Below are 26,852 nucleotides of genomic sequence, written 5' to 3'. Positions count from 1 at the left end.
CGGCTGAAAAAAGTTGCGGATGGGTACGTCCGAAGTGCCCGGTGTCTGTGGGCATTTGAGGGAGCTACGGGTCTTAGCTTTCCCCATTTCAGCTGTGTAATCTCCCGTTATTCACGGACCTGGCCTGGAGCTCTCTTTAGGTGCGTCCGCTCTCCAGTGCGCCTAGCCACGCCCCCACGTTTAGTTACTCTTTAACCGCGACACCACAGTTGCAAGAAGTCCAGTGGACTTGAAATACGTGCAACTGTGGTATCCCGGCTGCGGAAACTTGCGGGTCGCACAGCGACCACATTGACTTTTATTGCCTGCAATGCAGGCAGGGCGACACAGCAATCTTTGGCCGCACGATTCTTTTACCAGTATGCAGGGCAAAAGTAGGTACCCACCACCATCCAGCTTTACTATAGGATTATTTATGAGTGGGAGGGATTCCAATAATTGTATATCAAGAAAAATGCTATGGGAACTCTATTACTTTTTTTTTTTTTGGTTGATACCACCCAAATTTGGTACTGTGTCAACCAGTAAAATGTATGTGACGTTAAATACTTTTCTATCTAAAATGACAAAAATATCATAGGTCTGATACCTTTATTGGCTAAACACAAAAGTGCAGTCATGGTAAAACCGCAGGAAATAAAGCATGTATTTACAAGCGGTTTTGAGGTGGTAATGGTGTGACTCTGCTGCACCATTACCATCCTTTGCGTGCCTTTAGGGCTCGTGCACACCGCCGTATTCCGATTATTTTTGGTACGGAGTGTTATTATGGCTGACATAGAGGTGTATGAGGCCTCTTCTGTACCTTTGCCTCGAATTTCATTCTGAGGTATACTACTGAAGTTTTTTTTTCTGTTCTGTACAAATCCAACAGAAAATCGAAATTGTGACAAGCTCCATCGGAACCCCGTATGTATGGAGGCATTTTCCTAGTTTTTCCATTCAACTGTATGCACACTTTTTACAAACCATTTTCCATGGAAACAGTCCTAGGAACATTTTCCTAGAACTATATCCGGGTAATGTACCTATTATCTAATGTTATTGGAGGGTATGTGTACATGGATGAATTTGTTCATATCTGAGGAAAACAAGGCACAATTTACTAATGTTAAAACAGAGATAAAGTATAAATGAATCAATCCGTACAAAATACATGTAAGTAATATTCCACACTGATATGCTGGGTACTGAGTCTAGCAGGCTAGTGTGTCGAAGCTCGAAAACCGTGTGGCACCAGAGTGCCGGGACTTTGTTTCCGGGGGGAAGGTGATTACAGCGGACTCGGCGCTGTCATGGCTGCCTGACAACCACACGGTGGAGCCGGATCGAGTGTGTCCTGACCAAAGCAGCGAAGCCGTAAGGTACAAGGTGCCGGGGGTCCGGTTACCGGGGATATGGAGAAGGAGCGCGATGTGTGGGGATGATGAGGCACCGGAGAGTTTGACTCTGCGGCCGGGGTAAAGGGCCGGGCCCTGTTATGTTCTCCCAGGGGTGACTGGCTGAGAGGTGCAGGGCCTAAGTGCGGGCAAAGGGCCTCCAGTCACCGGAGTCCTTGCAGGGAGCGGAGAGGTCCGGCGGAGTTTAGTTTTCGGCATTTTACATATATGTAGAGGGCGGAGAGCGGTGTATTGTATGACAGGGCCGGGCACCGTGGCGCTACCCAGGATATACGGGTACTGCCTCTATTTGGAGGAGCAGTCTCTTCGTTGAAGAAGAAAGGAAATCCTAGTCAATAGATATTGCACTGGTCCTGACAATATCAGTGCCTGCTGACGGGAACACCCAGCTTTCCCAGACTCCTGAATGTCACAACTGTCTGGTTATACAGTGGTAACCCATTCAGGAGTCAGGGAATTGTTGGTGGCGATTCTTGTAAGAGCTGTCACTACTTTTATATTGGTCATCACCTAGAGCTGGATATACATATGACCATTGTCTCTGTTGTGGGATGCTCCTCTAGAAAGGAACATACACAACATATTTCCCACAATACAAACGATTGTCTGTAAAGAATATAGTGGGAAGTATAACCCCGACATATGCCACTATATATATATATATATATATATATATATATATATATATATATATGCAAACAGTGGCACACGTCAGCCATTGACTCCCATTATAAAAAATAACGTATACCACGCAGTAAGAGGTGTTTGTTTTTTTACTTTGTCCCTCTATATAGAAAAGTGCAACAGACTACACTTTCCTATACAGCGGAAAGAAAATGGTACGCTGACACATACTGGCCTTAACGTATGCTAAAAGGACACTCTTTTGGCAAACGTTGGGTGCATGGGTACCTATGGATACATTTAAGGTTTCCTAGCGCGTACGCCGAACATGAATAAAAAAAACAATGTGTGAACAGAGACTATGTTCCAAGAAGGGTTTTTACGTTGGAAAAAAACATTGTGGATTTGGCCAAGAATCCGGGTCTGTAATCCGCAGTTCACCCTTAGATTTCTGCCACGGATTTGCACGCTGATTAGCCTCTTTCATTAGAGTCTATACGTATGTAGCTACCCAGCGTGGTTTCCACGCGGAATCCGCGTTGAGACGAGACGTGACTTTTTTCTGCCACACAGATTCTGAAATCCAAGTGAAATGCAAGCAGATTTCGGCGTGGAGCCTGTGTGAAAATGTTGCTGTGTGAAAATGTTGCTGTGTGAACAGAGTTATGTGCCTGGTGTTAAAGCGGTTACGTTCACAGAGTATTACCTAGACTAGACACAAATGTAGGAAACACTATAGGCTGCCATACACATTAGGCTTCGTTCACATCTGTGCTAGGGCTCCGTTCCAACGTTCCGTCTGAGCTTTACGTCGGAACGGACCCCTGACAGACACAAATGGAAACAATAGGTTTCCGTTTCCATCACCATTGATTTCAATTGTGACGGATCCGGTGCCAATGATTTCCGTTTGTCTCCGTTGTGCAAGGGTTCCGTCCTTTTGATGGAATCCGTAGCGACTACGGTATTGAAAGCGCAGACATGAACGAAGCCTTAGGTGAAAGTCAGCTGGTCCGACCGACCATCTAATGTGTATGGTGGTGTCTCGACTCTCCCCCAACGGCAGATGTTGGGGGAGAAAAGGATCGGGCTGTTTAATTCCAACAAGGTCCCAATCCTTTTGTTTGTTAGGAGATAAGAGAAGTCCGAGCTGACAGAAGTCTGGCAGTGGCTTAATTCCCTTCTCCCTATTAGTACACATGCACGCTTGGCCAAGAGTAAGGTGTATGGGGTGTTGGGATGAATACCTGTCAGCTGAACAAGTGTTCGGTGGACAGCTATTTAACCGGTTAAGGACTAGGCTGTTTTACAGCTAAATGGCCAGAGCAAATTTCACAATTTTGCTATGCGCTTCTTTAGATGACTATAACTCAGCAGGTGAATAAAGTTCATCTTTGAATTTTACACTCTTTTTAAAGGACAGATAGGGCTTTGTTTTAGTGGCATTTGGCAGTATATATCATTTTTATTTTTTTCTCTAAAGTGGGCAAAATTGGAAAAAAAATGCAAGAATTTAGCAATTGCGTCAGTTTATACCAGCATTTTTCACACACGGTATGGACCACGGACAAAATTAATCTCCTTTCACATTCTGCCACTTCTCCCGTGCACGGGGATACCAAATATGTGGGCCTTATTATCACATAGAGATGTAGGAGGGCGGACGATAGAAGAAGCTTATTTCACAAATCACTTTTTTTAAAAGTTTCTATAACACTTCCAAAATATCTGCTCTAGAAGCAGAAATCCCAAAATATTCATCTAGGGGTATAATGGGAATTTATTTTTTGGGGTTTTCTAAAATAATAAATTGCAGGTTTATGCAAATGGAGCTCTCCAGCAGATGAACTTTAGAAAACATGCAAATATGACATCCACCCCCCACCCATTCCCTCCCCCACCCTTGACATAAATGGCCACTTTTTTGTACCAGGTTTTAGTTTTTCGCTTCACTAAATAGGGCTGTAAAACCTGGTCGCTTAAATCCACCCCCCCCCCCCATGTACTTGTTATATTCGGACACGCTCACTGGTTTGTGCTTGTCCGATGTTGCCCCTCTTTCCCTCACTGCCACTGTTCCTGCGGTATGAATCGTGCTTAGCACATACACATCTTTGCGATCCCTGAACTTGACCGCCAGCAATTCCTCAGATGCATAAGCACAGGAGTCCCCCTTTACCATGCGCTTCCCCACTAATTGCTGTGGAAAACCAATTCTGTTTTTGCGCATGGTACCACATGCCCCAGTCCTTGCAGCATGCAAATGCCTAAACAGGGGCACACTGGAATAAAAATTGTCGCAGTACAGGTGGTACCCCTTGTGAAGCAGAGGCTGCATTATCTCCCACACGATCTTACTGCTGGTGGAAAGATCAGGGGGGCATCCAGGAACATTTATTGTGCGGTCCCGCCCTTCATAAATTCTGAAGGCGGTGGTATATCCTGACCCGCTTTCACACAATTTGTAGAGCTTAACGCCATATCTTGCCCTTTTGGAAGGTAGATATTGGCGAAAGCTAAGTCTGCCATGGAAGTTGAGGAGGGATTCGTCCACGCTTACATTCTGCTCAGGGGTGTAGAGTTGCAGAAATAAATTATTGAGGGAATTTATCAGTGGTCTTATTTTGAACAACCGATCCCGGTTTGCATCGGTACTTGGGGGGGCCTGTGCGTTGTCGTTGAAGTGGAGGAACCTCATTATTGTCTCATAACGAGACCTGGGCATTACTGCAGAATATACTGGGGTGGCTTGTGCGGGTCTTGTTGACCAGTAAGACCTAATGGAGGGCTTTTTGACAATACCCATATTTAGGGTGAGCCCCAAAAAATTTTTTAATTCCTGCAAATTGGTGGGCGTCCAATCTCTGGCATGGGTGGATGAAGGTTTCTGCCTTATATATTGCGTGGCATATAAATTTGTTTCGTGGACAATCTGATTTAGGATGCCGTCCGTTATAAATAAATGGAAGTAATCCATTTGGACAAAATTTGTATTGTCCACGGTTATGCCAGGAGTGGCAGTAAATCCGTGGATTCTAGGCCCAAAAGATGGGGCAGATGCCCATACAAGAGCCTGGACTGAAGGGACCAGGCTGTCCCGTGCTACAGCTAGCCCTGCGCTTTCATGTTCTGCAGTTTCAACTGCATCAGGGACAACGTCCCCTGAAGATGAACCTGAAGTGACGCTGTCATCGTCACTACCTAAAACAGGTTCCATCTCAGACGCCATCTCTGATGCGGTCTCCGACTCAGACCACAGCATGGCGTATGCCTCCTCGGCGTTAAACAACTTCCTCGCCATAACGTAACTAACACTAACTAAACAATTTTTTTTTAGAAAACACACAAACTGGTATATATATCTACACTACCGCTAACAAAAAAATAAACCGCTATTGCTATATATATTATATATATGTGGATATATATATAATTATATACTCCCTACCTGCCTATTCTAATAGAATAAAAGAAAGAAAGGTAGATAGATAGAAAAAAAGATAGATGGATAGATAGATTGTATAGATAGATAGAAATCTATCTATACAGAGAATGTTTTATAGTGTAACTGTATTTTTTTTCACTGTATTCTTCTGGCAGCAATTCTCTCGAGTCTCTTCTTCTCCTCAAACTGAAACAATGTTTGAGGAGAAGAAAAGAGGCAGGAGATTTACTGCCAGAAAAGTCAAAATAAAACAAATGTGGTCGCTGTGATAGGTTTTCACAGCGACCACATGTTCAGGGACCATCAGATTGGTCCCTGATACTCTGCCCAGTGCCCAGAGCTGTTGGCAACAGCGTGGGCACAGGGCTGTGTGCACGCGATCGCGTGCACACTGTTTTATATGCAGAAATGCATGTGATCGCTGTGATTGGTTGTCACAGCGATCACATGTTCAGGGGCCAAAAGATTGGCCCCTGACATTCTGCCCAGTGCCCATGGCTGTTAGCAACAGCCAGGGCACAGAGCTGTGTGCACGCGATCGCACGTGCAATGTCTCTGAAGTGCCGCCGTAAATAGTCTATACGGCGGACTTCAGAGACCCTGACCGCTGGCCGTATAAATACGGCCAGCGGTCGGGAACCTGTTAAAGTGTTTGACCAGTTTAAAGAGGTTCTGTCACCAGATTATAAATGCCCTATCTCCTACATAATCTGATCGGCGCTGGAATATAGATAACAACAGTGGTTTTTATTTTGAAAAACGATCATTTTTGAGCAAGTTATGAGCAATTTTAGATTTATGCTAATTAATTTCTTAATAGACAACTGGGTGATGTACAGAGAAGTGTATGACGCTGACTAATCAGTGACCAATCGGTGACTAATCAGTGTCCTACACTTCTCATTGTTCCAGCCCAGCTTCTTTCACTGCACAATCAGGGTATGTTCACATTCAGTGTTTTCAGACGTAATTCGGGCGTTTTACGCCTGAAAAGACGGCTCCATTACGTCTGCAAACATCTGCTCGTTGCTTGCAATGGGTTTTACGATGTTCTGTTCAGACGAAGTGTAATTTTACGCGTCACTGTCAAAAGACGGCGCGTAAAAATACGCCCGCGTCAAAGAAGTGCATGTCACTTCTTTGGACGTGTTTGGAGCCGTTTTTTCATTGACTCCATTGAAAAACAGCTCCAATTACGTCCATAATGAATGCCGCGAAAAACGCGAGTACTTGCAAAAACTTCTGAAATTCCGGAGCTGTTTTCACCTGAAAAAAAGCTAGGTAATTCAGACGTATTCTGCGTTTGCGTGTGAACATACCCTCACACTGTAAGGGTATGTGCACACACACTAATTACGTCCGTAATTGACGGACGTATTTCGGCCACAAGTACCGGACCGAACACAGTGCAGGGAGCCGGGCTCCTAGCATCATAGTTATGTACCACGCTAGGAGTCCCTGCCTCGCTGCAGGACAAGTGTCCCGTACTGTAATCATGTTTTCAGTACGGGACAGTTGTTCTGCAGCGAGGCAGGGACTTCTAGCATCGTACATAAGTATGATGATAGGAGCCCTGCACTGTGTTCGGTCCGGAACTTGCGGCAGAAATACGTCCGTCAATTACGGACGTAATTAGTGTGTGTGCACATACACTTCTCATTGTTCCAGGCCATTGTAAGTGTATGACACTGATTGGTCAGCGTCATACACTCCTCTGTACAATGCCCAGTTGGTAAAAAGTAAAAACACGCCCAGTTGGTCATTAAGAAAGTAATTAGCATAAATCTAAACTAGCTCATAACTTGCTCAAAAATGATCGTTTTTCAAAATAAAAAACTGCTGTTGTCTACATTACAGCGCTGATCACATTATGTAGGAGATAGGGCACTTATAATCTGGTGACAGAGCCTCTTTAAGGGTACGTTCACACGGTCAGAATTTTTCCTAGACAAATCTGCTGTTTTTAAAGAATTCAAACCTGAAACTTGCATTTGTCCGTGCATTGGCGTTCGGATCTGCACACGGATTATGTTCATTGTAATTCAGGGCCTAATCTGCAGCTTTTCAGCGTGCAATTCACAGCAATGACATGCTTCAGATATTGTCATTTTCTTTAAGAATGCACATGGGGCATAAAATACCCCATTCACACGTGTTGCCTGCGGAATGCTAGGAGATTCTGCCAGGATTGAATGTTAAAGGGGTTTACCGCATTCAGTAAAAATCTGGTAAAGGGGGGCCATAAAACAATAAAAGAGCCATGACTCATCTGATAGATCCCCGGTGTTTCTTGATCGCTGTAGCCAATGACTGGCCTCAGAAGGCACGTGACCCCCTTCGTAGCGTTTTCTGGCTTGAGGTATGCTACACTGTGTTGCTTCTAGGGAACGACAGCGGTTTCGGGTGATTTTTATTTCATATATATATATTATGTATTTAGTAGTGAGCGATTAAAATGTATAGGTGTAGCTTGAGCCTAAGCAAGTAATTGTACAGATGTCCTAAAATAAAGAGCTCAGTCTGGTGACAAATGTTCTTGAAGAAACCGCTAAATTGAATTCTGTTTACAGGGTTGGATTTTTGGTTGTTTTGTTTTTGTTTTTTTGAAGATTTCCACACAGTCTTCTAATGTATCTTCTTCTTTACAGCTCTTTTAGACTTCTAGCTGTAGTATGGCAGGAGAACAGAAGCCATCCAGTAGTATCCTGGAGCAATTCATCTTACTAGCCAAAGGCACTAAAGGTTCAGCTCTTCCTGCTCTCATCCACCAAGTATTAGAAGCTCCAGGAGTTTATGTATTTGGAGAACTTTTAGATTTACCCAATGTACAAGAGGTAAGAGCCCCACTTTATGAAATGTAAGCACTACACCCTGTAGGAGCCCTGGCAGGAGCAGTTTTGCTACTTAAACCTGGTAGGGTATATTCACCTATACAGTAGAATACTATCATATATCTAAGTATACTATATTTTATTAAATTACATATTAAACTGACGATACATTATATAAAAACATAGATTAATAATGAGGACTCGGTACAATATCACACTGTTAAGTAAATCATGGCTACTATTGGTCATATTCATACCATTATCATATATGCCATTTTCATAACCCATTGTTTTTCTAAGTGTATCATAGAAAGGATATCGGAAGGGCACAAAGATGTGATCTATGGACCGTGCTGTCCGTCGGGTATATATCAACTGTCCGCAACAGTCAAGAGTAGATCATTACCTCAGAAAGAAGGGCTGGGCGATTTTTGTCAAAAAATAGAATCTAGATTTATTTTTATTTTTTACACTGGACGATTTTCGATTTGAATCTCGATTTTCATTGCCGACATGATACTAATGTATGAGGACGAGTGATCGGAGTAACGAGCGCTCGTCCCCATACATAGCTCCTGGTGACTGGAGCAAACGAGCGCCGATCAACGAGCTGTCTCATTGATCGGCGCTCGTTGCACCGGACCAAAATTGGCCGGTGAAATATGCCAATGAATGAGTTCAGGGTGCTATCAGTGACAAAAACGGATAGCACCCTGAAGGAAAAAAAAGTGGGCATGAGGCCTTAGCAAACCCCAGTTCTCTCACTCCTGCTCCTGTTCATTGTCGGCATTCATTAAAGTAAATGCGCTGTGCTGCATGTCTGCTTAATAAAGCTTTTTTTTCTTTCCTCCTTCTATGGGGCGGGGCCTGTAACGATTTTGCGATTCTGGGCAAATCCAGAGTCGTGCCAACTTGAAATGGCGAATTAATTTGATTAATCTCCCAGCCCTAGGTGCATATAACAGAAACTGCAAAGCAGTTTAAAGAAATCAGTGGATAGTAGGAAAGTGCCTTACCCATGATTCTAGGTGGTCAGATGATAAATAGATGGAAACCGTGTGCTCTATTGAGTAGACTTGGTGGAAATGGCACACATTTTTGGTGCAAATCTACGGCTGCTCAAAGGAGGTGTGAATTTAACTTCCTGACTGTTACAGGTTAAAATGTGCCAAATTTTTTGAGAGGCAATTGCACCTTTTAATAAACTTGGCGCAGATCACTCTGACCACCACCTTGACTCCGCCTGATGTAAAAAAATGCCAATCTTTGTAAGTGTTGACTGGTTTTGTCATGTTTTCCATGAAATTGTCCTCTGATTGTGTTGATGGGAGAACGGCTATTGTGGTTTTGCATTTTTTATATGCCATACCTTTCTTTAAAAAAAAAAAATAATAATTGAGAGGGCATTCTGTCGCAACTAGGGAGGCACTGTTTACAAATGTATGTCTCTGGATATGGGTAAGTCCATGAGAAACTATAGGTATGAACTATGTAACCTAAGCTGTTCCTCCATGGTCCCTGAGATAAACACTGTTTCAACTTTATGTAGATGACATAATGCGCATATAATTACCCTACTATCACCGGTAGCTACCGTTAACCTGTGGTGAACCTTCACTTAAATAGTATAACGTTTTGAAACATTTTTTTCTAACAGCTCATGCAAATTAAAGGGGTTGTCCCAGAATCAGCAATTATCCCCTATCCACAGGATAGGGGATAATTGTCTGACTGTGGGCCCCACTGCTGGGACCCCACCAATTGCAAAGCAGGGGTCCCGAACCCCCCATTCTTCCTCACAGCACCCCCCCCCCCCTTCCCGCATTAAACAGCTTAAATAGAGCGGCGTTAGAGCATGCGCCTGCTGCTCCATTCAATGTCCATGGGACTGACGCTAGCAGCTGAGCACTGTTTTCCTGGTCATTCCCATAGGCTTTGAATGGAGTGGCAGCGCACATGCTTGAAAGCCACTCCGTTCAAAGTCCTCTACCGCAGTGAGGAGGAATTGGGGTTCCGGACCCCCATTATTGTGATCTGTGGGGTTCCCAGTTGATTGTGCTTAAAACTCTTCTAAGGAAAAAAGGCAAAAAAAAAAAAGTTTTTTCTCACAGTAACCAATCAGATAATTTTTTTAACAGTTTTTATGCCTGAGGGCCAATGTGCATTACACACTTCATCTTTAGATTTCTGACTCTTCTACTTAAAGGGGTTGTCCAGGATCACCAAAAATTGTGCCATGGGTGGAAATGCCATAAAATAACAAAAGAAGCATTACTCGCCTATTATTATCCCCGCCGCTTCTGTGCTTCCCGCCGGTCTTTGTGCTGTAGTGATGACGTCACGTTGAGCGCTACAGCCACCGCTGAGACCAGTGATTGGCTGCAGTGGTCACGTGTGTCGACGTGACGTCATGGCTGCAGCACAGTAAACAAAGACAGGCGGAAAGCATCGGAGTGGAGGGGGATTTACCAGGTAAGTAATTCTTCTTTTATTATCTTGTGCCAGTTTTTTTATACTTTTTATTTTTATTTATTTTTTACTAGTTTTTTTATTTTATTTTTAATGTTCCTGGACAACCATAAAATGGCATTACATAATGATAATTTGATATTGTTACTCATTTTGGACGTGCCAATGATTGATCACATGCCACTTTATCCTAACTTGATATCCTTTTTTCTTCATATAGCTTGCAGATGGCCCACATTCTGGCTACCTCCAGCTCATGAATTTGTTTGCTTATGGAACATATCCGGATTATGTTGGTAAGAATAATTTTGCTTTACATTGTAGTAAAAGTTTCTCTGTCAGTTTGGTAGCTGATAATAGGGACTTTATAAAAATAAACCTTTGGAAATAATTTTGTTGTAGTAAAATCTAGATTTCCAAAGACTGTCACTTTTAAGCAATAGCTAGAAACAAGCATTTTCCTGAAACATCAAGTTTTTTTTCTAAAAAGGTGTTGTTGTTTTTCCTAGCGTTAAAAGACAGTTTGCCAGAACTTTCTGCTGTACAGAAAAACAAGCTGAAACACCTGACAATTGTGAGCCTTGCATCCAGGATGAAGGTAAAATGGACGGCTTGCATAGATGGATGATGTATAGTGAACATACGACACATTACCTATACACTGCTAGAAATTTATATGAAATAATCCACTCACATGAAAAATTGTAAAATCTATAAAGGGAACCTGTCAGCAGATTTTAGTCCTCAAAACTGCTGACAGCGCTATATACAGGCTGGGGAATGCAGCGAAACTATAGTGATTGAGAAATCTAAATTTTTATGTACATTTAGAAGAATGACAGTTGCAGAAATTTCTGCAACAAATCTGCCGTGTGTGAATTAGGGTTTGCACGATGCATCAAACTATCTATACTATTTCGATATTGTGCACCCGCAAACCATTCAATACAGTGAATTAATGTATTTCGATAAAAAGATGTGCGGCCCCATAGCTTAGTACTGTAATACATGAGTGCATGAGTCCCGCCATGTTCTTTGTCTTCAACGCCGGCCACAACACATCATGCTGATCGCGCGGGGCAACGGCTGTAATACACGTCCGCAGTCCCGCTCTAATGGCAGAGACCAGAGAAACCTCTAATCTCCGCTGTTAACCCCTTGAATTCTGCGATCAAAGCTGATTGTGGCATTCAAAGGGAAACTGAGAAGGGGGCCCCTTTTGATTGCGTCACAGGGAATCCTTGTGACACACGATCACGGGACATACCTTATATGGGCAGACAGCCCAGGGTCCATTGAAGGACCCCAGGGCTGTCTAACAATATTTCCTTTTAGGGCATACTATATAGACTGTGTACTATCAGTACACCGGCTAATTTACCGGCATATAAACATATGCCAGTACATTAAAGTTAAAAAATCAGAACTAAAAATCCTCCTTTGGGATTTAAAAAAAAAATAAAAAAATAAAGTAAAATTAATAAAAAAATAAATCTGTAATAAAATGTAAATGGCACCTACATAAAGTACAACTCGTTCCACAAAAAAACAGTACTATTACATTGGGGGTGCCTCCTAGTGGGTTTGCATTATTATGTTTGTTATTGACTGATTTACATTAAAAACTTTTATTTTTTTTTATTTTTTTTGTCAGTGCATTCCATACTCTGTGCTGCTGAAAGATTTAGACATGAGAAACCTCAGAGAGTTGGAGGATCTAATCATAGAAGCCGTTTACACAGACATCATTCAGGGCAAACTGGATCAACGCAATCACGTACTAGAAGTTGATTTCTGCATTGGGCGGGACATTCCCAAGAAGGACATAAGTAGCATTGTGAAAACTCTTCAGGAGTGGTGAGGAACTACTCTATACAGCGAAATTACTGCATTATTGTTATTCTGGCTACTAACCTGCTTTAAAGAGGATCCGTCCCCAGATTTCACAATACAAACTGCATACATTATTAAATAGATCTCTTAGACCTGATGAGACTGGGGTTTTTACTACGAAAAAATGATTATACAGCCATTCTGACTTAGATTTTTCAACGTTTTCCTGCCTGGTATTAAATTGAGCATTTTATGAGACCAAGTATACGCAAGAGACCGAGTATATGTGTGATGTAATCTCAATCTCCTACCACCTAGAGCTGACAAGCTCCTATCGGTGTCCCTCCACACCCACCTTATTCTGAAATCTCACACATTCTCAGTACCAGCTGCAGTCTCCCAGGCTCTGCAGTACAAGAAAGCAGCAGATGGAGTTAGAAGGGTCATTTCGCACTAAAACTGCTGCTGAAGATGGAAGTCTCACTGCAGAGCCACGGATACTGCATCTGTACTAGCATGTGCAAGATTTCAGCGTAGGGCGGGAGAAGGAGATTGAGAGTACATCATACATATACTTGGTCTAATGGTTGATAAAATGCTCCTTTTAATGACCGGCAGGAAAATACAGCCATTCCGACATGGATTTTAAAAGTAAGTACGTGAGTCTCAAGTCTGAGATCTATTCATGGATGTATGCCGTTTGTAATGTGAGATCTGGTGACAGATCCTCTTTAAAGAGGGACCTGTCTGAGGTCCTAGAAAGTGTACCAGCAGTTTTACCTTACTATCAATGTCTTCTGGACTCCAGCGGTGCTTTCATTTTATTTCTATGACCCGTGTGCCAAATATGGTAATAAATTGCTTACTAGTCAACACCAGCAATTCTCCTGAGGCGGAGCTAACTCATATCCCCAATATATACAAAAATTGCCAAAGGCAAGAATACCCTTCTTTCCCAACTGTAAGATACAATTAAAATAAATAAATAACTTCACTTTATTGTGCTTATTAAAGCAAATGACTAACCACAAAATGTTTATCTAAAAGTTAATATATATCTCCTCCGTTGGAAATGGTAACAGGCAGTGCTACTTCATAGATCAGTGTAAAGTGTCTATGGGCCGGCGGCTGCAGAACGTCAAGGCCAACTAACAATGCTTCAGAAACTGTCAACGGAGGTATACATTTGTTTAAAACGAGTGTCAGAGCCCCCCCGACATGTTTCGCTACACAAGGCAGCGTCCTCAGGGGTACCTTAGCCCCCGTATAGTATGTTTTTCACCACTTTTTCTTGTGAAATGCTCATTAAAGGATTGTCTAGTATAGAAAACCCAGTTTCATATACCCTATTAGGGAATTCTAAATTAATAGAGGGGGACCCTTTATTCAGGATCCTCATCTCTTGCCCAGAGTGGAGAGCAATATCAAAAGAATAGTAAGGATGCACTCCTAATCGTTGGTGCTAATGTAGGTTCGGGTTGTACCCCACTAGTAGAAATAAAAAAACCTATAAAGCACCCCAAGGACAAAGGGTCGTGTGGATTCCCAAGAGGAATTATTTATTTATTATTCATTCCACACGGTTCAGTATATATAGAGCAAAAAGAGATATAAATGCAAGCGATCAGTATTTGACGTTTCGGCCTAACCTAGGCCTTTCTCACATTCGCTGCAAAATAGAAACAAAAGTACACAATAATATATAACAATACTTTTTGAAGTGGGAAAAATAAATAATGATACATTACAAATAAAAAGTTCAAATACAAAGAAATATAAACAAAAACATATACAAGGATAATTGAATATTATACATGGTATTCTGTGTAAGCAGTAAGGTATGAACCATATTGTCTGACTATTCAAAAGATAATCTAATATGTTAGAGAGTCCTCTCCTAGAATAAAATATAGTATACAGAAATGCGCAAAGGGAATAGAACCTCTGAAATATATAAACACCGTTTCTCAAGGTAATGATGCGTAAACATATATAGTGGGAGAGGTATTATAAAAATATCTCTCTAGACCATACCATAAAATACCGGTTTTAGAAATCAATGGTGCATGATGATATAGATAGATAAAGGAAAGGAACAATAGGTAGCCAAATAATAAAGCAAACAGATATATGAAGGGATAAACTGTTGTCTGGATATAGAAATAGAATAGTGACATACCTGCACAAGCTCAAGAAGGATGTATAGGGTATATTGGCGTCTGCCCGACGCTCTCAAGTGTGGGAGATCACACACGAGCGTCTGTCATTTAAAGCGCCCGTTGTAAAGCCGGAAATGCGGTGTTTTGCACGCAAATCGATGTCGGGGAATGCAGTCCCCTAGTGGAACGCAAGCTGTCTTAGTAGTTATGATGCCCCATGAAGCCAGCATATGATGCGGTGTAGAGCCAAGACGTCCAGGGTAAATGCTTAGAGTCGGCTATGACCCGATGTTGTGGTCGACCTAATGAATGAATGTGTATACCTCTGAAACATTTAAAGGTTAATGTATGAATACTTCAAAGGGATTTGGCTGAAAGTAGAATTGGCGTAATGCAAAGAAATGTGCGAAATAAAGATCTAAATTAAAGGTATATATGTTGTGTATTATGAAGTGAGTGAGGAAACAAAGTAATAATAGAGCATTTAGATATGGCCTATATGTGTTATGTTGCAAATGAGAACAAATGTGATATATAGAAAATGAAAATAGATAGTGTCAGAAAATGGATAAAACGATATTATAAGGAACGGAAAAAAAGAAGAAAGACAAAGTGGGTGAAGCCGGTTTTATGGTACCTGTATCTGGTCGTCAGCTCATTCTAGCGTGCCTGAGAGAAACAAACATATGGTATTAATAACATAGATCACTGGTCGACAAAAAACATAGTAATGGTATCAACATAATAAATCGAATTCTCTGTTCAAGCCTTTAGGTGTCAAGGTATCTAATGTATGAATCCAATAGGACTCCCGTTGTTTTAGTAAGTGTATGTGGTTGCCACCCCTCCTAGGTCGTAGGACCTGCTCAATAATCTGAAATCTCAACTGAGAAATATTATGGTTGGACTTGATAAAGTGATCAGGGAGTGGTAGCCACGTTTTCTTGCATCTGATAGTGGATTTGTGGCTTGAGATCCGGTCTCTAATATGTTGGGTGGTTTCGCCCACATAAGTCAAGCCACAAGGACATTTAATTAAGTACACAACGAAATTCGAGTCGCATGTGAAGAAACCCTTAGCCGGGAAGATTTTAGAGTGGAGAGCAGTTACAAATAGCATCTCTTGCTCTGAGGGACCTATCCTGTCCTGCACTACACAGACAACCCATTGATTTAAATGGGCACTGTGTGATGCTTATTTTCTCCTGTGGTGGCGCTGCAGGGAGATTGAACACTTCCAGGTTTCCCCACAGATTACAGCTGGTCACTAAGCGGGGGGACACTTTGTGATCTGTTTATTGTCAAGGGACCCTTCTAACGTGTAGAATTTGCCAAAATCGGGACTTGTATAAAGAAAGGGTCTTGATGAGCTATAAGCTGATGTGGGTCTCTCACACTTCTCTCCCTAAAAGCTTATATACTCTTCTAGCACAGAGGTCGAGTAACTTTGGCTGCTGTCACTTTTTTGGGGTAACTAAGGCATGCAAAAAAAAATGGTTGAAGCATCTCCACATATATCTATTTTTGGTCCTTTTAACCCCTTCCCGCCGCAGCACTTTTTCAGATTTTCATTTTCGTTTTTTCCTCCCTACCTTCCAAAAGACATAACTTTTTTTTATTTTTCCGTCGATATAGTCCTATGAGGGCTTGATTTTTGTGGGACGAGTTGTAGTTTTTCGTAGCACCATTTATTGAGAAAATGAAAAAAACTGATTCCTCCATTGTTTTTTGCGCTACGTTTTTACGGAATTCACTGGCAATTAAAACAACATGTTAACTTTATTCTGTGGGTCAATACGATTACGCCAATACTAAATATATGTAGTTTTTTTTTCTATATTTTACCACTTTTACAAGTAAAAACCGAAGTTTAAAAAATAAAATTTATTTTGTCTCCAAATTCCGAGAGCCATAACTTTTTTTATTTTTCCGTAGATTAAGTGGTATGAGGGCTTATATTCTGCGGGATAAGCTGTCGTTTTTAATTATACCATTTTGGTGTAAATACGACGTTTTGATAACTTTTAATTTAATTTTTTTGTGGGAGATGAGGTGACCAAAAAATAGACATTCTGGCGTTTACAAATTTTTGTTTTTACTGCGTTTACCGTGCGGGTTAAATAATATATTGTAATAGTTCCGACTTTTACGGACGCGGTGATACCAATTATGTTTATTTTTTTTATTTTTTTTACTATGCTCTAGGGGGAAAATCAGAAAAGGGCGCTTTTTTGAACTTTTTAATGAATATTTTTTATTTTACTAATTTTAACTTTTTTTTATTTTTTTATTAGTCCCCCTAGGGGACTTCAACCAGCGATCGTTGGATCGCTTGCACTATATGCTGCAATACTAATGTATTGCAGTATATATCGTGATTCTGACAGGCATTTATTAAAGAGACTCTGTCACCACATTATAAGTGCCCTGTCTCCTACATAAGGAGATGGGCGCTATAATGTAGGTGACAGCAGTGCTTTTTATTTAAAAAAATGATCTGTTTTCACCACTTTATTAGCGATTTTAGATTTATGCTAATGAGTTGCTTAATGCCCAAGTGGGCGTGTTTTTACTTTAGACCAAGTGGGCGTTGTACAGAGGAGTGCATGACGCTGACCAATCAGTGATCAATCAGCGTCATACACTTCTCTCCATTCATTTACTCCGCGCATAGGGATCCTGCTAGATCCTTATGTGCTGTCTTATACTAACACATTAACGATACTGAAGTGTTTAGACAGTGAATAGACATTCCACGGGATGTCTATTCACAATCCCTGCACTTCGTTGCTCTGTCTGTGGTAGTTACAGCAGAGGAAGCGTAATCTCGCGAGGTTACGCGGTAATTGACAGGTTACAACGAGATCACGCGTCCTCTGCTGTAACTACCACAGACAGAGTAACGAAGTGCAGAGATTGTGAATAGACATCCCGTGGATGTAAAAAGCATTACTGTCACCTACGTTATAGCGCCGATCTCCTTATGTAGGAGACAGGGCACTTATCATGTGGTGACAGAGGCTCTTTAAGTCCTGATGGTGGCAGGGCTTAATAGGAGCACAAAGATGGCGGACCTGGGGGCCTTCATTAGGCGGCCAAAGTAACTATCGCCACCCTGCGATTGCATTGCGGGGGGCGTGATGAGCAGTTAGAACGATTTAAATTCTGCGGTCACTATTGACGAGTTAAATCGCGATCCTCGTTCATTACTCTGAAGTGTCGGCTGTAACATACCGCCAACACCTGCATCGTATGGAGCGGGTACACTCTGTGAGCCCGTTCCATACTTCCCCCCCCCCCCCCCCCCTACCCGACTTTGGCGTATGGATACATCAAATGTCGGGAAGGGGTATTCTAGCCATAAACATTTATTACCTATTTACTGGATAGGTGATAATTGTTAGATCGTTGGAGGTCCAACTCCTGGGACCTCCATTGATCACTAGTACGGGGGATCCCACCCCCCCCCACCTGAACAACCGCAGCAAGTTTAAATGGTGGCACAGTATGCCGCTACTGCCGCTCTCTACTTAAACTTCATGTAAGTTATAGACCTAGTGGCGCTCGGCTGTTTCCGTTGCTACCGTAGAGTTTGAAGATAGGTGTTCATATTTTGGGCTATATTACCTCTTTAATTTTAGCAAGGCGTAATGGTAGATAATGCAAACTCCACAATCTGCTTATCTTATATCAGAATTGAGACTGTATCACCAATCAGAATGTGCAGCTCTTGCTTAATAGATAACGCAGATACATACATTACATGATAACAGGGCAGTATTGATACAAATATTACACTATTTTGCGAATTGTAACCTTCCTACTGGTAAAATGGTATGTGATTGGTGGTATGGGAAATTTCAACCACTGTTGGCTTCTGCCGTTTCATTTTAGCGATCGTTGGGGGTCTCCGTGCCCAGACCCCCACCGATCAAAGCTTCTGACATGTCACTATGATGTTTATTTACCCAGATGTTTATTTACCCTTTACAGTGAAGCTTTACTTTCCTGGGTTGCTGATATTTCAGTAATTGTGTGATGATTCATTATTTTCCCATTATTATGGCAGTTCTTGTACTTCAATGCATTCCCCTGACATCTCAAAATATCTTGTGTTTCAGGTGTGATGGTTGTGAAGCCGTTTTATTGGGGATTGAACAGCAAGTGTTGAGGGCAAACCAGTATAAAGAGAACCACAATCGTACACAGCAGCAAATAGAAACAGAAGTAAGTGGAATCTGCAGCATGGAAGATGTAGATGGGGAAGAGAATGACTTACATAGAGACTGAGTCTTTTTAAGATCTTTCTTGCCACTAAAGGGGCCAATGCAGCAGTAATATTATAAAAAAGCTGAAATTCCTTTATTATAAATGGACTGATATAACTTGATCTGAAGTAATCCTACCAGTAGTGCTGTACATAACTCATTGGAAAATACCCGAGGTACGTCTTACAAATCTTGTTTGTTTAGGGCAGATGCCTGGATGTTTTGTGTATTTTTAGGTTACATAGTACGGTTGAAAAGACACATGTCCATCAAGTTCCACCAATGATACATAGTTGTGTCTATTTTATTGCATCCGCTTCTTTGCCTAGACAAGCGGCATTTATGAAGAAAAAGCAAAGCCCTATTTAAGAATTGGGCCCAAGCTCTCTTTTTAGGGAGCACTATTTAACCCCTTAATGACCGCCGATACGTCTTTTTACGGCGGTCATTAATGGGCTTTATTCTACAGCGCCGCCAAACTACGTCGCTGCTGTAGAATAAAGTAAACAGAGCAGGGAGCCGTGAAATCTCCCTGCTCTCAGCTGCCAGAAGCAGCTGAGGGCTGGGGGCGTCCCTGCTCTGCCGGGTGAGATCGATATTAGTATCGATCTCACCTGTTTAACCCTTCAGATGCGGTGCACAATAGCGAGCACCGCATCTGAATGGTTTTGGAGAGAGGGAGGGAGCTCCCTCTCATCTCACTGACACCCGGCGATAAAATCGCCGAGTGTCTGTGTCTTCTATGGCAGCCGGGGGTCTAATAAAGACCCCCAGGTCTGCCTGCAGCGAATGCCTGCTAGATCATGCCGCAGGCATGACCTAGCAGATGCCTGTCCGTTTTAAACGGACAGGCAGTAATACACTGCAATACAAAAGTATTGCAGTGTATTATAATAGCGATCGGAGGATAGTGAAGTCCCCTAGTGGGACTAGTAAAAAAGTAAAAAAAGTTTAATAAAGTTAATAAAAAAAAAAAGTGAAAAAAATAAAATGAAAAACCCAGCTTTTCCCCTTACAAAATGCTTTACTATTAAAAAAAACTACAATAAAGCAAAAAAGTTACACATATTTGGTATTGCCGCGTCCGTAACGACCCTGACTATAAAGCTGTTACATTATTTAACCCGCACTGTGAACGCCGTAAAAAATAAAATAAAAAACAATGGAAAAATTGCTGTTTTCTGTTAATCCTGACTTAAAAAAAATGTGATAGAAAGTGATCAAAAAGTCGCATCTACTCTCAAATGGTACCAATAAAAACTGCAAGTCGTCCCGCAAAAAACAAGACCTTATACAGCTATGCCGACGCAAAAAAAAAAAAGTTACAGCTCTTCGAATGTGACAATGGAAAAATCTAAAAAATGGCTTGGACATTAGGGCCCAGAATGCCAGCAGGGGGAAGGGGTTAAATGTTGTTTGTATGACAAAGGGAGAGCAGGATATGTGCTGCGTATTGATATGTGTATTTCTTTACAAAGCCAGCAGAGGGCATAAGCTATCCATGTGATATTCCAGAATTATTGAATTTCACCTTTCAGTTATCTTGCAGTGACAATGTGTAAAAGTTAGGGGGGAATGAATGTATTATTATATTCAAATATGTTCATCTAAATAAGAATTCTATGTTTACAAATTGCACATTATCTTTGCTAGATAAAGCAGGGTCGATATTGGACAGTTTCTTTTCAACTTCATGTGTTCTCATTGAATTAGAAGCTACAGAAGCCAATATTTCTCTCTATTTTTGAATGTCTTCAAAAAATGACCTATTATTTGAGTCAAGTTTTTATGTTAAACATAAATATATTTTTGGGTTCTTTTTTAAGTCCCTATAAATCCTAACATCTTGCCATTTTCACTTTGGCCACTAAGCCAAACAATAGACTGACACTTCCTGTTCTGAAGAGATCACTTCTCAGCAGTCATCTCATTATCACAGGCAGGATTACAATGAAAAAGTGACACCTCTATATAGATAATACAGGATCCACCATTAAAATAGGTAAAGTACACAGCTCCCATTCCCCCACTCCCTGCACAATGACGTCTGCACTGGTCACAGGAGCATGCTAAGAAAACTCTCCCACTCGGACCTCAAAAACTCAGGACAAGTCATTTCACTGTCCAGATTTCTGGTTTCACCAATACTGGTGAATTGTGGGTCTGTGAATCCAGATGACAAATGGATGCACAACAAGGTTTTTTTTTTCCGGTCCATTGGACCGCAACGGGCCCGTGGTTTTGCAGACAGCAAAACCAATGCTGTCATGTGCATGAGGCCTAAATCCTGTTAACGGCGTCTCAGCCATAATGGCTGCCATATAATCATGTACAGAAAATAGAATTAAAAAAATCTAAAAACATAAACAGACAAGAAAAAAAAAATGTACTATTCGGTTTTAATTGTTAAAAAAAAAATTAAAAAATGCCTAATTCATTTCCTTTAAATTTCCAAACTATATTGTTCCTTTTGGTTTTCCAGGTGACAAATATAAAAAAAACTCTGAAAGCCACAGCTTCTTCAACTGCTCAGGACACTGACCAGCACCTTGCAGAGCGGGAAGGACCTCCTCTCGCTGAGCAGCGACAGCCCACTAAGAAGATGTCAAAGGTTAAAGGTCTGGTCTCCAGTCGCCACTAATAAAGCTGAAAACATGGAGGTGGCTCCAGGGTATACAACTTCTCCTGGATTGTTTACAGACTTAACCACACACCACCATTGTATCGGCCTCTTCCCATCCAAAACCCTTGGAGACCCTGCCTGCTAGGAGGGACAGTAAACCTTTTAGCGCTAACCGTACTGAGACCCAGCTTGGTTTGCAAATTGTTGTCCATGCAGATCAGGACACTTTGCCTAACAGTTTGTGGATCCATCTCCCTGCTGGAGAGGTCTGCTGTGGAAGTCACTGCAGTACACAGTAGTCTTCTCCGTCAGAGAACGGATTCTAGAAATGGCTGCTTATTGCTGTGTGGTTATAAAATAGCAGGTGACTTTGGTCCTGTCATCTCTCTGGAGATTTAAAATGTGCAGTAGGGACAGATCTGTACAGTAAGTTTTCCTATTTTCTTAAATGCACCCTGTTATAGCGTTATTTTTCCAGAAGATTGTATTTTCTTTCTTCTTGTATGAGACACTTTGCCTGATAGTCATGCCATGTATTTGAGGGCAGTTTTTGAATTGCAGAAGAATAATTTATGATGGTCATCTGGCTGGGGCAGGAGAAGAGACTTTACTTCATATGTAAAGTGTAGTTACCTGTAGCCAATTCTATCTGGATGGCTTGTGGAAGTAAGGTTAAGGCGGTGTAAACATGTAGCATTTACGTATGTGCTGCTTCCGTCAGACGAGTCACAGAAACCGCCAGAGAATGCAGAAAATGATATAATATATAGGAACATAACCGTCTCTGCATCTTAATAAAAACAACTCTCTTTTCTTTAATTAAGTGTTATTTGGGGATCCCATTCATGTGTTTCACTTTTCGGAACCACATCTCTGCAGTGTCCCGTACATGCCTTTCAGTTCGGGTGTTGTGGAGCCGGTTTGTTGATAATTCACTGTTTCCTTGCTGTGCTTCTAAATCTCCAAATAATTATTAAAAAATTACAAATCTGCATGACGTCTATAATACTTTTTGTAGATAGTCCACATCTTCTTAGAACACGTGGGGTGGTGGCTTTGTTTGTGGTTTGTACTGTAAGTATGTTTTCTACAAATGCAGAGCAATAATATTGTTAGGCTACAAAACATTTCCTGAAAATATACAAGGAAGTCAAAGTAAGGTTCCTTGGCGTTGTTTTTTTTTAACTGGTTCCCGACTGCTGGCTGTGTGTTTATGGCCAGCAGTCAGGGTCCTTAAAACCTGCGCCATAGACTTTTTACGGTGCGGGTTTTAACTTGCTGCCGAAGCGATCGGGCAGCAGAATGTCGGGTCTCCGGCAGTAGGTGACTGCCGTGCAGCTCCAGTTACAGGGGAAAAGATGGTGTAAAAGAAAGAAAAAAATATATAAAGTTCCCCAAAGGTCTTTTCTGACCTTCAAGGGACAGACTATAGTAATAAAAGTAAAGTTAAAAAAAAGTAATAATAAATACACATAAAACATTCCCCCCCCCGCCAATCATTGTCATAACGCTAGCGCTGACCCAATTACCCTAATTTAGACATGTAATATATTAAAATTTACGGTAGACGATGACGATAACAAATAAAAGGTCTATTTTAGGGTAAAACTGTTATTACCCAAAAAAAATAACTGAAAAGTAAAAAAGCTTATTTTTTTACTATGATTTTCAAACTTTAAGAATAAAACTTCAAAAATAGCAAAAAGGATGTGTATAAAAAAAAAAAAAAAAAAAGAAACCTGCATTGTCTACGGAAAAAACAATCACAAAACTCTCGTTGCTAGCCCAACAAATAAAAAAGTTATAGCCATTTAACGAACGCGTGCTAAAAATGGCTAAACGGTGTCTGGTCCTGAAGGCTCAAAATAGCCCGGTCCTGAACTGGTTAATATAATTAAGTTACCTTGAATTACTTCTTTAACTGATGTAAATACGTCTAGCCTAAGGCCTTATGCACACGACTGCATTTGCGTCTGCATACTATCCACAATTGTGGATAATATAAGGCACATTGTGACCTACCGGCCAATGCTCACGACTCTGGTTTCCAAGGTCCGTGCATTGCCCGGATTCCGGGCCGCAAAGAAAATAGGACGTGTAATTTTACCGACTGCAATTGCGGTTCGGGCTCCTTGAAGTCCATGCACATCTTGTGTGTGCGCGGTCCGTGATTACGGATGACAGTCCTCTGGCCATCCGTGCTGTATTCACGGACCGTGCATGAGGCCTAATTCTCAACATCATCGCCTTCCCTCTGTTGAAGCACTTGTCTTACGCGGTACACCAAAGAATCTAATTCTTACTAGTAAAAGATTTATCCTGCTCCTATAGCTATTTGTATAAATTCACTATGGCAATGTTTTCAGATTGGTAGCATAAGCTTCGAAGGTGTTTCTACAACTGCCAGCAAAGATGATGAAAAGTTGGACTGTGTAGACTGGAAGTCTCCACTTTACAAGAGATTCATAATGTCACAAGCAAAGGGCAACCGGGCATTGTCATGCCAAAGCAGCACATCTTTGGACAGCATTTCCTGCCCTTTACGATGAGCCACTATTTTAGGCGTTTCCTGATATGCATCTGCACTGCCAATTGAATTATGATGAGGGAATTTTTCCAGACCTTGTTGCATCTTGACAGCAGGGAAACTTTGATTCTTCCATACTGTTCAATCAGCCTTACTCTCTGGAGTGTAATGGAATATCCACGTTTCATCAGTAATGATTCTGCCTAAATAAAGAAACAATTAATTTTATGTACCGCTAGATAAATGTGAGCCGCTCCTGTGTCGTCCATCACTTGCCTAAAACCCCTCGAGCTACACATTTTTAAATATAGTTAAAGGGGTTTTCCCATGAGGGACATTTATGAGGTATCCACAGGCTATGTCATAGATGTCAGATGCAGGTCCCACCTATCTCTAGAACAGGGCTCCCTAAACCGTGTTCTAGCTTTTTGTGCTCACACTGACGCCCAGCCACTTCCTGATTACACGGTCGGGAGTTACGGAAACCGCATAACTCGCTGAGCTATGCTGTTTCCGTAACTCCCATAGTAGTGAATGGCAGTTAAGGAAGCAGTGTAGCATGCGAGCTATGCTGTTTCCGTAGCTACTATTCAGTTCTGTGGGAGTTACTGAAACAGCGTAACTCGCTGAGCTACGCTGTTTCTGCAACTCCCGACCGTGTAATGAGTAAGTGGCCGGGAGGCAGCGTGAGCACAAAAACCTAGAATCGAGTTTAGGGGACCCTGTTCTAGTGATTAGATGCAAGTCCCACGTCTGAGACCCCCACTTATCTGACATCAATGACCTATCATGTGGATATGACCTAAATGTCTCTCATGGGAAAACCTCTTGAAGTGCTCATGAGCAGTGTTCCATGTAAAGACATGTTTACGTACACTTTCGGGCTAAATGTATGTGAATGCCTGATCATCAACCTTATATAGCTTGTTTGGCATCACATTCCAAAACTTTTGTTTCTAACAGTCTCCGCTTTTCTGGGAAGACTTTCTCCAAGATTTTAGAGTGTGTCTAGAAATTTGTGCCCATTCAACCGAAAGAGTATTTATGAGGTTAGACACTGATGTTGGATGAGAAGGCTCGCTTGCAATGGGAATTCCAAGTCAACCCAAAGGTGTTTGATGGGGTTATGGTCAGGGTTCTGTTCAGGCACCTCAACACCAACCTCATCAAACCATGTCTTTATGGACCTCGCTTTGTGCATGGGGGCGCAGACATACTGGGACAGGACAGGAATGGAAGGCCCTTCCCTAAAACTGTTGCCACAAAGTTGGAAGCATACAATTGTGTAAAATGTATTTATGTGCTGTAGTATAAAATTACCCTTCACTGTAAATAAGGGACCTCCTAGCTAAAACCACGACTAATAGCCCCAGAACTTTATTCCTCCACCACCAAATTTTGCAGTAGGCACTTTGCATTCTGGTAGGTAGCGTTCTCCTGGCATCCGCCAAACCTGGATTAGTCCACTAGACTTCCAGATACCGAAACATGAATACATATGTCCAGAGAACACATTTCCACTGCCCCAGAGTCGAGTAGCGGCATGCTTTACACCACTCCAGCTGATGCTTGGCACAGCCAGTTCTTGTAATGATGTCACTTCCAGAGGCCGTTTGGAACTCTAGTGAGTGATGCAACAGAGGATTGGAAATTTTTACCTGCCATACACTTCAGCACTTGGCGGCCCAGCATTGTGAGTTTGTGTGGTCACTGCTTCGTGGCTGACCTGTTGTTACTCCTAGATGCTTTCATTTCACAATATTAGCACTTACAGTTGACCAGGGAAGATCAGATATTTGAAAAGCTGTAATGAACGGACAACACTAACTAAATAAACCATACACTGAGGTGCTGAAAATGTGAGAGAGCGCTAACAACATTGTAAAGAAGCACATTATAGAAATGAGCGCACCCATCCATCATAATGATATCAATTTTAGGTACAACATTTTTAAAAACAAGAATAATAACCAGGTCCATACAATATATAAATGGATTACTGTAGTATACATCCATAATTTTGAGTAAAAATATATAAGGGCTCATGCACATGACCGTAGTGATTTGCTTCTTCGGCCGTCGCAGAGTGTCATCCGCGGGCCGCCCGCAAATCACGGGCTATGCACATGGCCGTGTACATTCATTTCAATGAGCCCGGACCACAATATGCGGTCGTAATAAGACATGTCCTATCTTTTTGTGGTCCGGGATCCCGGGCAATGCACGGACCATGGAAACCACGGTTGTGTGCATGGGCCCATAGAAATTTAATATGGCCGCAATTCACCCGCAGATTTGCAGGGGAGTTGCGGCCGAAAAAACGCGTTCGTGTGCATGGGGCCTAAGGATAAGAAATTAACAGTAAACTTAAATAAAGACCAATACTAAACGATGGCTAAAGAGAAGTAATAATAATAATAATCGTTAAAGGGTAACTAAACTTTCAACAAACTTCTGACATGTCAGAAGTTTTGATCGGTGGGAGTCCGAGCACCGAGACCCCCACCGATCGCTAGAACGAAGCTGCAGAAGCGCTCAGATGAGTGCTGAGCCGCTTGGTTTCTGATCGGCTTTTCTTGGAAAGCCGATGTATCCGTGTACGGACTCAATAGAAAGTCTATGAGCTCCTACACCGCCACATCGGATTTCCGAAAAAAGCCGATCAGAAACTAA

General features: G+C 41.8%; 2 protein-coding genes across 2 annotated transcripts in view; one reads left to right on the top strand and one right to left on the bottom strand.

Moving 5' to 3' along the window:
• The window catches only part of PDE6D (phosphodiesterase 6D), a 557,644-nt gene that overhangs the window by 155,800 nt on the left and 374,992 nt on the right, over positions 1-26,852 (bottom strand). The window lies entirely within an intron of this gene.
• COPS7B (COP9 signalosome subunit 7B) lies at positions 1,247-22,644 on the top strand. Its single transcript, XM_075861826.1, has 7 exons — positions 1,247-1,364; positions 8,118-8,303; positions 10,990-11,065; positions 11,279-11,367; positions 12,424-12,626; positions 18,883-18,988; positions 21,512-22,644. The coding sequence occupies exons 2-7, from the start codon at positions 8,142-8,144 to the stop codon at positions 21,668-21,670; spliced, it is 795 nt and encodes a 264-aa protein (XP_075717941.1). The 5' UTR covers positions 1,247-1,364; positions 8,118-8,141; the 3' UTR covers positions 21,671-22,644.

This window comes from Rhinoderma darwinii, chromosome 4 (assembly GCF_050947455.1).
Source record: "Rhinoderma darwinii isolate aRhiDar2 chromosome 4, aRhiDar2.hap1, whole genome shotgun sequence".
Lineage (NCBI taxonomy): Eukaryota > Metazoa > Chordata > Amphibia > Anura > Rhinodermatidae > Rhinoderma > Rhinoderma darwinii.
The sequence above is the reverse complement of the archived record's forward strand: the minus strand, read 5'-3'. Positions and strand labels throughout refer to the sequence as shown.

What these genes read in the sequence shown, in the direction of transcription:
- COPS7B (XM_075861826.1), top strand. Translation starts at nt 8,142, where the DNA reads ATGGCAGGAGAACAGAAGCCATCCAGTAGTATCCTGGAGCAATTCATC. An exon ending in GCCTTGCATCCAGGATGAAG is followed by an intron (nt 11,368 to 12,423) that starts GTAAAATGGACG and finishes TTTTTTTGTCAG; the next exon opens with TGCATTCCATACTCTGTGCT. An exon ending in GTGAAAACTCTTCAGGAGTG is followed by an intron (nt 12,627 to 18,882) that starts GTGAGGAACTAC and finishes CTTGTGTTTCAG; the next exon opens with GTGTGATGGTTGTGAAGCCG.